This window comes from Uranotaenia lowii, chromosome 2 (assembly GCF_029784155.1).
Source record: "Uranotaenia lowii strain MFRU-FL chromosome 2, ASM2978415v1, whole genome shotgun sequence".
Lineage (NCBI taxonomy): Eukaryota > Metazoa > Arthropoda > Insecta > Diptera > Culicidae > Uranotaenia > Uranotaenia lowii.
In genome coordinates this window covers 292,321,615-292,334,882 of record NC_073692.1, presented here as the reverse complement: position 1 = coordinate 292,334,882, position 13,268 = coordinate 292,321,615, and the positions used below count along the sequence as shown (strand labels likewise).

General features: G+C 34.8%; 1 protein-coding gene across 1 annotated transcript; it reads right to left on the bottom strand.

The window, feature by feature from the left end:
- Nucleotides 1–11,321: 11,321 nt before the first annotated feature.
- On the bottom strand, nucleotides 11,322–12,941 carry LOC129749589 (uncharacterized). Its single transcript, XM_055744611.1, has 3 exons — nucleotides 12,188–12,941; nucleotides 11,955–12,132; nucleotides 11,322–11,804 (listed from the first exon to the last, which is right to left on the bottom strand). The coding sequence occupies exons 1-3, from the start codon at nucleotides 12,939–12,941 to the stop codon at nucleotides 11,405–11,407; spliced, it is 1,332 nt and encodes a 443-aa protein (XP_055600586.1). The 3' UTR covers nucleotides 11,322–11,404.
- Between the last annotated feature and the right edge of the window lie 327 nt (nucleotides 12,942–13,268).

Here is a 13,268-nt window from a genome sequence, read left to right as displayed (position 1 = left end):
ATTATTTTCTCCCATTTTCAATAAGGGATTAATTTATTTTCCAAAAAAAAACTTTTTTTTCACAACTTTCACACCGGCTCTGGGGTGGCCGCTTTGTGCCAAAATGTTGATCATCCGCCACCTGTAAAAATAGTTTTGATGAGTATCTTCTATGGAATATCTACCTGTACAATAAAAACTTACCCTTGACTTGATGCCTGGTTGCTAGAATATAGAGGAAAATAAAATAATTATATTAATTTAACCTTAATTCGTAAAATAGAATCTCACCTTACTTCAGCGTACGAAACAAAAACAAACTCCAAATTGACAACTCGATTGCTGATTTTCCAGCAAACTAGGTCAATTGCTGGAAAGTCCAGCAATTTGAAAACCGATTGCTGATTTTTCAGCAAAAATGACAAGCACATAACCGAATGCTGAAAAATCCAGCAATTCGAAAACCGATTGCTGGTTTCCAGCAAAAATTTGGATTGCTGAACGTTTCCAGCATTTTTTTTTGCTGGAAATCGAGGCAAAAATTTACAGTGTATATTTAGTAAGAAATTTTAAACTTGATAATTATCTTCCGTCTTACTGTAGATTCTTACGTATTCTACTCTAAACGAATCGAAACTGTGCCGATGGTTATATTTTTAGGATCAATCCTCTCTGTAAAGTTCTGAGCAAAACAAAAATAAACGAAACGTGCATACGCTTATTTGTGCCTAATTTATAGATAGCACCAAACATGCAGGTGATATCAAAATCTATCGGGTCGGTTTGCATAAGGTTAGAATCTTAGTTATTCCAATTCACCCGACAAGAAGGAAGCCATTGAAGATGCAAATCTGAAGTTATGAATTATTAACGATCTCTGACGGTGAGTTGCTGTTACCAGAAAAACATGGCATCAAACAGTGATACGGTTTTGGTACAGATTGGGGGTTAACGATTCTATCTGTAACGAAAACAAACAAACTTGTATGGTCAATAAATATACAAAAAAATTGCCAAGAATATATATTTCACAATTGTATGTTGAAACGATGTTGATCTTTTTGCAATTTTAAACCGCATCAGTGTCGTGATTTTACGATTCTTACAAATTTTACTTCAGAAATTCACTCGGACACGTCTGTCACTCATAGTATAGATCAATGCATGATTTTGTTTTTTTTTTGCCTTGTGTTGCCAAAATTACAAACGTTTTGACATAGAAATTTGTTTTATTTTACTTATCTTCAGTGTTGCCAAATACAACTATTATATATTTTATTTTTATTAATTTTATTTATTTTCTGCATATTCTTCATCTCATCTCTACATTTCTGCAGTTTTTTTTTCTAAAACAAGGCTTTATTTACCAAATATTCTTCATCTTTATTCTACATTCCATTCTAAGCATAAGCTGTTGTTTATTTTTTCAATATCGTTCCTCTTAATTCTACTATCAATTCATTGCAGAGGTTTTTTAAATGTATAAAATTTTATTTATATTCTGCAAAACTCATCTCATCTCTACATTCCTTCTCAATAGAAACCCAGAATTATTTACCGATTTGCGATTGTCTCTACAACAATTTTTTTTTTAATATCCTTCATCTCAATTCTACATTCCATTCTTAACAAAAGCTTTTCCAATCTGTGTTTTTTCCTGTCGCTCTGTCTTCGTTTACAATGCAGATCAATCCGAAAACATTTTTAGCAACAGCCTTCCCAAACTGTGCTGTTCCCAGCAAACATAAAATCACATTAGAAGCGATAGCTCAAATCGTTAACAATGTTAATATGAATCGCAATTCCTACCAAATATGTAAACGATCGTAAAAATGGTGACTATAGGTCGGTATAAATCGGATGTGATAAAAATCCGCTATGTTTGCAAATTTGGTCTTCCGCGCGGGATTCAAATGAGAAAAAAAACCTTGCTATTCTCTCAGCGATATGCAGTGCAACCAGATTGCTAACAATCAGATAGTTCATTTGAAAAAATTGTCCAATAAGAGAAAGAGCAAATATTGCAGTGATTGAAATCCTCACCAATTTTCTCATCAGAGGCATTCAAAATACACACTTTGAGGCCTCGCATAGCTATACAGGAAACGATACATATACATTCATTCAAACCTCCCCCCATGAGGAGGATCTGCTCTGAGAGACACTATCCGTTTGCTGCCCCGAACGAACCCTCTCAACGTTCGGTTGCTACATGATGCATGAAGAAGACGAGGCACACATACTCATTTACGTTGTTGAATTTGAATAACTCGAGCCGACCGCAAAGGTTGAGGCAACAACAAAAACAACCGAACTTATTGCGTTGCACGGCCCGCAACGTATGGTGAGAGAGGGGGGAAGAAAAAGAAATGAAAAAACTAGCTGCCTGCGTGCGGTTGCTGTGCAATAATAGCAATAGCAGAAAAACCTCGGGTATTCGATCCAGGCACAAACGAAGAGACTCGGGTTTGCTCTGCCTTTTGAATTCGGTTCCCTCAAGGTTGTGACAGGAGATGAGTGAGAGCCATTCGTTTGGTTTTTTGGATTCGCTGCCTCGAATGTATATTGCTTCATGAAGGCGGCCATGTTGAGAGCGCATACATCATCGGTTTTGTCGTTTTCGCTGCCTCAAAGCAACCTTTGCTTCCGAGTAAAGCGTTGAGCGAGAGATGGTTGATCAACTCATGCTCAGCAAAATTCAATCACTGAAATATTGTCGCTGGCAACGGTTTGCATGCATTGCACCAAAAGAGCTAAAAGTGGAACTTTTTTCCTAGCGCCTCTGTCTTTCATCTAATCTCTTAAGTGTCTTCAGAACATTTGCTTCTTCAAGCATGTTTCATAACTTGAAAGTATCAAATGTTAGTCAAAATCCACTATAAAAAAATTAAAAATTCTAACTTTTTTATTTCAATAGATAGAGCTTCAAGTTATACCACAAAGTTGTAGAATATGTGAAAATAGGAAACTTTGTTGAAAACACTACAACTCTATCTCTTTTTGGAGCAGAGTTATAAAGGTTTTATTTTTAAAGTTATTTAAAAGTTAGTTTTTTAAACTTAACTATAGTTAGATGAGGATTAACATTAACAAAATGTTCTAAAAACTTGTTAGGGCATCCAAATCACACGTTTTGCACAAGATTTCAACATTCTACGACGTTTCCTAGCCAACTTATTGCTGCACGTTGAAGCTTGAACTAAGTGCAACAAATTGGTGTTGGCGCCATTTGTCTCCACGCGCTCATATTTGAACAATACAAGCATATATTTGTTGTGTTTTGCGTGTTTCCATACAAAAATTATTTTCAACTGCCTCCTACCTTCGTTCTGCGTAACATCTGCCTAGAGCTGCGTAGCAAGGAAATCAGTTTTTGTATGGAAACACGCAAAACACATCAAATATATGCATATTGTGTTCAAATATGAGTGCGTGGAGACAAATGGCGCTCTCTCGCATACTTTTAGGATATACGAATCGTCCAATTTATATAATTCTTATCACTTAAGCCAGAAGCTAAAAATATGTATGTAATTGCCTCCACTGTGGTAGGTAAATGCTGGTTTTTCGAGTTTAATGCGATGATTCTATAATGTAGGGGAAAAGTTCATATAATGCCCCATGTAGCTAATACGCGCCACTCTTGTTTTCAAGAAACTGTAACATTTTGAGACTGTGAAATACTACAAATTTGTTAAGAGCATTAAATCTGATTTGCCATGGCAAGTATGATTTTTCCATAAAATTTCCCTGAATTTCACAATTTAGTTTTTTCTTCATCTCAATGTATATTTCAAGACACTTTCAATCAGGCGTCATTAAGCGAAGAAAAATGAATAAGAAAATATTTTATGATACATCGGTAGAGAATAATCTAAATTATGATTTGATATTAAAAAATCACACTTAACTCGCTAAAATATACTTCTTATGGGTATGTTTCATTACGGCCCTTGTGCTCGTTATAATGCGCCACTCCCTTCCAAAATTGTGCTGCTGGTTTCGAACCCAAAGGCGAAGGTTTGGCTTGCTCCGAGGTTCGAATTTGAAGATTCCGGCAATTGAAGACCGGCAGATCTCCGGCGAAGGTCATGGTATCCTTCGCTGGCCTACGATGCGATGGATCTATCCCAACTCTGCAGGCGCACTATATGTCCGAACCCCAGAGCCGTAGAATAGCTCAGGCTGAGCAACCGTAGTCATCCAAAGCTCTACACCGTTGCTAACACCTGGCCACGGGGTCACACGGATGGCAGTGACCGAGTACAATCGATTCGAGAAGAACCAGCAATGTCGCCTAAGGTCGTTCCCCCCCAATAGGGTAGAAATTTCACTCATTACACTACTACAGGTACGTGCCTTTTTCAAAATTTCTCTTAATTGTTGAAAATTCGATTGGCTACCCGCATACTCAAAAACTGTATCTCAAACAGTCTAAACAATACATCTACTGCTCCAGAAAAAGTGATCGTCTCTATAAATGTTGCTATTTTATTGAACTTTACTGCGATAATGATAAGAACGTAACAAGAACGTTCATGTGAAAAAGTGATGATATCTGAAAAGGTGTACCAATGCAATGGTTTGGACGATATACCGCGGTATACTTCAATTTTATCACTAATCGTCAAAATGATCAGCAACCGTTACCCGCAGCGTTCATCCTTATGTCAAACTTCACGTCAAAAATGATCGAAAAGCAGGTCAGAGGTGCCAAATTTTAATGTAAGCAAGTATTTGACAATTTTGTATTACTAACTTTTTATTTAGTCAATTTTTATCATTTTACTGAAGAGATTTAAAACAAGAAGCAACGTGTTGTGAGTGAAATTTTGAATTTAGTGTCAGTGTAATTCCAATCCAGTAATAACCTGCAAAACTGAGCATTTGTCAGCAAAATTACTTATTAATACAGCAATACAGCACTATAAAATTCTGAAAACTTGAACTTCTTGAAGTCTTGCCACAGTTTTACTAAGTATGAATTAACGAATTACTGGGGAAGAAATCGGATGGGCTATTTGTTTATGTAATCTATAAACATTTTACTATAGTTCTATAATTCATAATCAATAATTCGTTAGAAATATAAATAATGTTATGAATTTATTTGTTATTTCCTATTGACTGTTTGTAAATAAGTAATAGTTTTTAATATCAGAAATGATTTTTTTCTAAAACTGTAATAACATTTTTATTTAACACAAAGAAATAAAAAAATCTAAATTTTGAAACATCCTAATATTTGGCACCACTGACTGTTTGATGTCGTTCGCGTGTTGTTTTTTTTTCGTTGTGTTGTTTTTGTTTTGCATCTCGCCGGGAATCCTGTGACAAAAATGGATCGGAAGACTACGAAGGTCGTCATTCCGAAAGTTAGAAAGGTTCCAGCATTTCAGCAGCTCAACACCTCAACTACGGGGCCAGGAGGCTCTCAAAAGCATCGAAACTTCCGGCAAGGGCAGCGGCGATCCCGGGAAAATTTCACCACCAAGGCTGCCGTGGGAACATCGATTGCTGTTTGTAACAGATAGGTGAATTGAGTTTTAAAAAATTTCAACAATACCTGGCCGCAGTTAGCAGAACTGAAAAGAGAAAAGTTACAGAATATTGAGAATAGAGATGTACCGAATAGTGGTATTCGGCGAACGGCCGAATACCGAATATTGACCTTCTCAACTATTCGGCCAAACGAATATTCGGTCGAATATTCTATTGAGTTTTTAATAAAAAAAAACAACTTAAGCGATTATTTCAATGCTTCCTATTTCTACCTTATTAATACCCCTCATGTTTTTTAGTCGATAATTTTCAACCAGATGATATTATCGGATGATGTATTACCAGATATTTTTTAAGTAAGGGTCTTTTAGATTTTAAAAGTGTCATCAATCACTGAAAAGATATTAGATGACTCATCGCTGCTATGGCGTTTATCACCAAAGAGATTGCGTTCCTGTGAAATCTGGGATAAAACGCTTCGAAACAGATTCCAAGCTTTTTGAAATTGCTTCTCTGATATAAATTAAATGAAGGTCGAATTTGAGCAAGATATTTTCAAAATAGTTGTTGAAAAAATAGATGATCTTTAACTTTAAGCAAACAATACTTTCAACCACACGTATCCACACGGTCAGGACGATTTTTGAAAAAAAAAAAACTAAAAAGAGCAAAATTTACGTATATTTTGAAATTAAAAAAAAATCATAATTGAACACAAAATTTTCAAATTTTAAAGAGGAATTTGAGTTTTTCATTTGATTTTTCAAATAATTTGAATAAACCCGAGCAAAACTCGGGAGGTTTTAAACAATATCTGGACATCCCGGCCAGATTTGACTTATCTGGATTATTTTCTGGATTATGGGCAAGCCGGAAAATATCCAGAAAATCTGGAATAAACTATAATCAAAGTGTAATACGATACCGTTCAGCATTCTCCTGCAAGATCTTCAGTGAAAGATACGCAGATACACCTTGGATGTTTTACTGAAACCATGTTTTTCCTTTTTTTTAGGAATTTAACCCATTAAGGTCATTTTTCCTCGTAAATAACTGCTGGAACCATAACTTTTCAATGATTGTGTAGCTTTTACATTACAGTTACTTTTGGATATTTTATAAATTATCCAAAAAAAAAAATGAAAAATTTACAAGTCTGTAGTAGATATTCGGCTCATTCGGCCTATTCGGCCGAATATTTAGCTCAACTATTCGATGAGCCGAATATTCGGCTTAACGGTTTTTCGGCGGTATTCGGCGCCGAATATTCGGCCGACCGAATATTCGGTACATCTCTAATTGAGAACTTATTTTATTTTTTGCTTTTTCCAGGTTATGTTCCTCCATGTTCCAGTTCCTCCATATAAGTGCTTTAACAGTTTTTAACAATTACATAACCTAACAACATATTCAAAATACAATCAATTCAGAATTTACGATTCAAGCTATGTTTTTAATTGTTTCTATAATCGTTTGCTTAACGTTTTTTACGCCTCATCGAATCATCGTTTGACTATTTAAGAAATCGTTTGGTTACAATTCTTATTTATGCGGGAAGCCAAATGAAAATAGATAACTAGAAGCAGAAGCCATAAAAATCTGCCCTTCCTAAGGCAATTCCGCTTTTTTTCGCCGGAAGTCCAAATCAAAACAAACAATCAGCATTAACAGCCTTAAAAATCTGCACTTCCTAAGCTAAGATTGCCAGATTGCCTGGTTTAATTCGGGATTGCCCGGATTTATGATACAAAATTTAGAAAAAGTCCTTTATAATAATAATAGCAAGTTTTATAATAATAATCATGAAGGGTTTTTCGGAAGCCTTAAATACGATTTAAAATCTGCTGTAGAGTGCTTTCAAAAAAAATTTCTCGATTTATATTGAGTAACTCCTAAACTTTGACCAAATATTTGACCCGTAAATTGCCCGGTTTGTGATTGTGCCGTTTTTCTACCAGAGACTGAAGCAGAAACACTTATTTTGGTAGCAGCCGCCCTAAAAATCTGTGTCTTTCTACCGGAGGCCGAAGTAAAATAACTTTTTTTCGTAGCAGCCTTAAAAATCTGCGCTCCATCAGCCAATCTGTCTTTCTACCGGAAGCCGAATCAGAATTCCAAATTTTTCGTAACAGCAGTCTTGAAAATCTGCGCTCTCTGTGCAATAATGATAAATTAAAAACAGTCAAACGAACTAACCTGAACAGGTACAATGAAGAATTCATTCATGAAATTTAGGGGTTAGTAAAAAATATCATTTTATTTGTTTGGACGTTTTTCTGAACACTTTAAACATTTGTTCTTCATATGAAAAAAAATCGATGTCTTTTCATTTTTAAGTTTTGAAATTCATCTCGCTTTCAAAGCCAGAGGGAAACAAGTGTTTCGAGAAAAAAAAACAAAATGCGTATTTGCTGCGCGATTTTTCATATATTTTTCGAAATGTTGTGGGTTTTCGTTCTGTGAAAACGTCGTGGAAATACATATGATCTTTTAGAACTTATCTATGTGGTAGTGTAGTGTTGGAATTTAAAGAATTTCTGAAATCTGAACTTAAAAAAAAGATTTTAGAATATATGAGTTTTAATGGTTGATCGCTCATTGTACAAATTGAAACTTATTTCCTTACCGTGTACTGCCTTAGGTAATGTTTATTAGTTTTTCGTGTAGTGTAAGTGTATTGATGATCAATAACTCGAAAATCCGTATTGGTGAATCCGTAACGATTGATCTGCTTACACGCATATAGCGAAACATAAAGAGATTTGAATTAAGCTTCATAGATGTAGGAGTTAGTCTATAAACTAGTTTCAGAGAAGACAGTTGTGTCCGAGATAAAGCCTGGGTAAACGAAGGGAACGGAACCTCCTCCAGGTACCACAATCTATTCAAATAAAAAAAATGCACAAAATTGCTACAAAATGTCTACTGCCATAGGAATCGACATATTCTCAATGAGTTTTGTATGACTACATTTTCAAAAAGAACAATAAGAATGGTTCCGTGGGCTATCAGGCTTTTCCAGAGAAATAATTTCATACATGTCGGGAATTCCCAGGAATGAAAATATGATTCCGGGCATCGGGAATTCCCAAATTTTTCAAATTCTTTGATAAACATACCACGGTGCTTTTATGGAAGATGTTTAAAAGAAAAAATACAGTAACTCTAATTTTTTCAGAAATGAAAAATTTAGCCTTTTCTGAATAATTTTCAGGCAAAATTAAAATATTTGGTCGGTGAGTCCTCATACGTTTTGTTTTTTTGAAGATTTGTAGTCCATATTTAGAAATTATTACCTGTAAATTTATTCCAATGCAATGGAATAGTAACTTTTTTCATGGAAAACTTATTTTTTAATTTTGACTGAAATATTTTGTCATTCTGAAACAGTAAGAAATTTTAACGCCTGGAAAGATAAGTGATTTGGACTTCCTGAAAAACTTATTTTTATATGAACATTTTATTTTAAATTTTATTGTTTGGAATATCCTTGTTATTATTGGTGTTATCCAAATGTAACATGAATTTATATTTATATGTGTGTATCTTGGAGAACTAATTCTGGTTAAAAAAAATGTTATGATACATGAATAAGAACAGTCCTACACCATTTGATTGGTTTCCAACAAAATACTAAAAATCTTTTTTTTTAAATTGTTCTTTGCAATATTTCCACAATATTTGCAGGCTCTGATGCATATGGGTACGCACTTTTGAAAACAAAAATTTAATTTTTGATGATGTCACTCGTTTACGGCATTTTTAAAATAAATTTAAAGATAAATATTAGATTTAAACATATCTAAGAAGACCAGTTTTCAAGAAAATTTTGTTAAAAGTTAAAGCACTTGAACGGAAATCTGCTTATCTTCCGCTACATAACATCTATTTTAAATTTCTTTTTCTCATATTGATGGTGAATAAATTTTCTATTAATCATTTGAACTTCACTTTTGCTTAAGAATTGAAGTACTGCTGATATTTTCATATTCATGATCAACAAAACGATGAAAAACGATTTTTTTCTAGAGAAATTTCTATTTTATCGACGGTTTTGGACCTGATTTATGTTTTTTTTTGTTTTTATGAATTTCTATGGTTTATTCAAATCAATGATTTCTATACTTTTTTCCATAATTGGAATACAATTGTAGAAGTTATGATTGTTTTACTGTAACATAAATGCTTCATTATGGTTCTATTTAATAGTAAAGAGACCTTCAGTGTTCAGTAGAATAATTAAAATAAGTAAGGGATGAACAAAATATGATGAATTCGACGCGCTGCAGGCTTGTTTGCTATCGATAATCTGCAATTCACTTTTGCCAACAATACTGATAATTTTTGTACATGTAAGATCGACAAAAACATTGAAATGCATTTTTTTAGAAAAATTCCAAATTTATCACAGTTTTAGACTAGATTCATCCATTAAATAAATTTATTTCCAAAAAACTGTAAAATTTTATTTAAGACAAGGAATTTAAGAGATGATTTAAATAATATAGTGGGTTGAAAATCGTGGAAGCTAAGATTATTTAATCTTAACAGTAATGCTAACTCTTTGAATAAAATGGAAGAATCACAGAGTGCAGCAGGGTTACAAAACTTGGGCTAGAAAATAATAAAAATAAAAAGGTTAAAGCAAACTCCAGGCTTATAATGATAATCGTATCAAAAGACAGAAACAAGCAAAATTTAAGCTAGATTGAACTGCTGTAGCGATATGCATTGAGTCTGAAGTGCGCTTGGAATTTTGAGACATTTAACTCAGGAGAAGTATAAAAACGGATTTCTCATCAAAGATGTCTTTTAACGTATCGTTAATTTTCCAAAATTCATTATCGTAATATTTTTTTCAAAGCTTAAATTAAGGCAAACGTTTCTACTCTTGATCGCATTACGATAAGAGTTATCATAAAAAAGTTATAGCGGTTCCTAGTATTTCCTTATTTTCTTAATCATTGAGCTTTTTTTCAATAAAATATGGATTCAAATGGATTCATATTATTTTAGATACTTCTAATAATTTCAGATAATTTGACCCTCTCAGGCTACTGACAGGATTTGCCAGCCAATTTTTAATTTTTTTTTAGGATACAAGATACTTTTTAAGCATTTTTTATGTTAAACAGCTCTGTAACTAGTTTAAAAAAATTTGAAAATTTTTCAAAGTTTTTGATGACATTGTTGAGTTTAATTTAAAGGTATTAAAAGTTAAAACTAAGAAAATTAGCTCCTCTGAAATTATAAAACACTAAAAATATATTTATTTTTTAAAGATTTCAAATAGAAAATTTTCAAAAAAATATTTTGTATGGGGGGTCACCGACAAAATATTTTAATTTTCGGTGAAAATGAATCGGAAGAAGCTCTACTTTCTACCCATGCAAAAATTAGCGTTACTGTATTTTTTTTCTTTAAGTCCTTCTACGAAACACACCGTGATACATATACGAACAAAGAAAAAGTTTATGAGACAGTTAAAAAAATGTAGGTATTTGAAGTTTTAATACATTCCGATTTAAAAAACATTTTAGTAATCATAAGCCAACTCGCCGTTGTTTATGGAAGAACCGTGTCAACATAACTTTGAGGTGGCCGTAGATTGATTCATTTTTATGACCATTTAACAACCATTCCGGTTTTTGTAGAAAATGTAAAGCATCGGGAGAGGAAGCATTTCAGCCATAAAAAGTTCCACCATAAATGGTCCGAGTTCTGTTCTAGGTTGGTTGCAAGAGCGCACGAGCCGATTGACCGGGTTATGAGATTGGATTTATGAATGCCAAACGGGCTGCATTTTTTATTGAAATATATTCAGATATTTTATTGTGTAGAAGAGTTTATCAAAATTAAAATTAACAGTCTTTAAACTGTGTTAATTGGATAGCTTCATGGCCTTTCAAAGATAAAGTAAAATTTATAGATTCGATTGAAAGAAGGATCCACTACCGAAGCTTGCTAAGTCCGCCTTCTGTTCCCCGAGCCATTTGAACAGTTTGAACAGATTTTCATTCTCGGAAACTGGTCCATGGAACTCGGTATTTCTCACCAGTGCAGCAAATTCTCCGAAATGCCTCTCGCCGGAAGCTAGAGCTGAGAAACAACAGGCCTGAATCATTTTGTCTTCCTGTTTAAGGTGCTTGCAAACATCCCGAGCTGTGTGGAACGCTTCCATGGCTTCCATGAGGCGTCCACTCTTGAAGTGAATCTCTCCGGAAAGCAGCTGTAGCTCGGCATAACATTCGCAAATTCGATTACCGGCCGTCAATTTGTCCACCTGGTGTAATAGGTAGTTGCATTCACGTGGTTCCTCCAGACTGCAAAAAGAAGGAAAATTTATATTAGAAATCGCACCGATTACGGCTTAGCTATGTTGAGATTAAGAAATATTACGTATTGAGTTCAAATTCTATGCGTTTTAAAGACAAATGATTTGAACCTGTTAAAAGTGTGGGATCAAAAAGTACCTTTGATACGCCGCCGCCATTCGAATGCTAATTTTACAAACTTTTTCTGCAGCATAAGTGGATTTGGCTCGCTTCAACGCCTGTTTGTAATGACTCAGCGCTTCATGGTACTTCTGTTGATCCAACATCAAATCACCATAGTTCAGAAACGATTCACATAGCACGGGCTCCAGATTTGCTGAAATAATGTTAAAAATATAGAAATTATAAATGTTTTGATTTGTTTTCCTTACATTTGACGGCAGCTTCGTGGCTCAGAATGGTGTACTTTTCAAACAGCTCATCATTAATTTTCTTGATCCGGTTTCGTTCCCGGGTATAGACTTCATAAAGCAATTGATAGATAACGTTGATAAGAATTTCGCTACCGAAAACACCTCGCGAACCGCTTACGACCCAAGTTTGATCGCTCGTGTATTCTACGGCAGATTCGAGCAATTCAATCGCTTCCATATTCTTGAATTCGGCAGCCAGGAACGAGGCATAGTAATACGCGGTCAGACTTTCCGCTCTAGTTCGCTGCAAACAACAATCCCGGCATCGGTCCACAGCGATGAGGAAGAATTGCCTCGATATCCAACGTCTGTGAGAATCATCCTGCAGAGATCGTGCAATAGAAAGCAAAGACTCAATTTCCTCTTCATAGCGTTCGGCGATTTTGTGCTCTTCGGCTGAGCGCAGCTGTTCCGTTAAAGCATTTAGCAAAGGTTTTGAATTCTTCAGGCGCTTCCCTTCAATAACCGGGTCCGAAGTTTCTGGCACATTGTCATGTTCATATTCGATTAGCTGCAGCAATAGGAATGCAGCATTTGTGCATCCCGATTCGTACAGTTCGCTGGCCAAAGCTTCGTAGTAAGGGATTCTAGCTCGACGAACATCCTGGAAAGTGAGCTGTGGAACTTTCTTCCTGAGACGTAACTTGATGGCCGGTAGGTGACCGATGATGGCCGTCGTGAGACCAGGACGAACTAAGCTGACAGTACTCATTTTTTTCAGGAATTTGTTTACTTCTATCCATGTGTCGCAGCTACTTTGATGAATTTGAAAATTGCAGAAAAATGTACAGAAACACTTCTTCAAAATCACAGGATGATAATTGTTGAAGTAGTTGATAACGGTTAGTTCAAATTTCGATGTACCATCCAAATATATTTCAGCAGTCTTTTTCCATGTTTACTGATGAGTTTGCAGTTTAGCCGCTAGGTGGTGTAGAGGAGAACGTTGTAAAGAGATAGAAAGATTAGGGCACGCTTTTGAAACGTGGTCAGACGTGCGTGGTTGAATTGTTGACTTCTTTAATGATTTCCTGAAAAT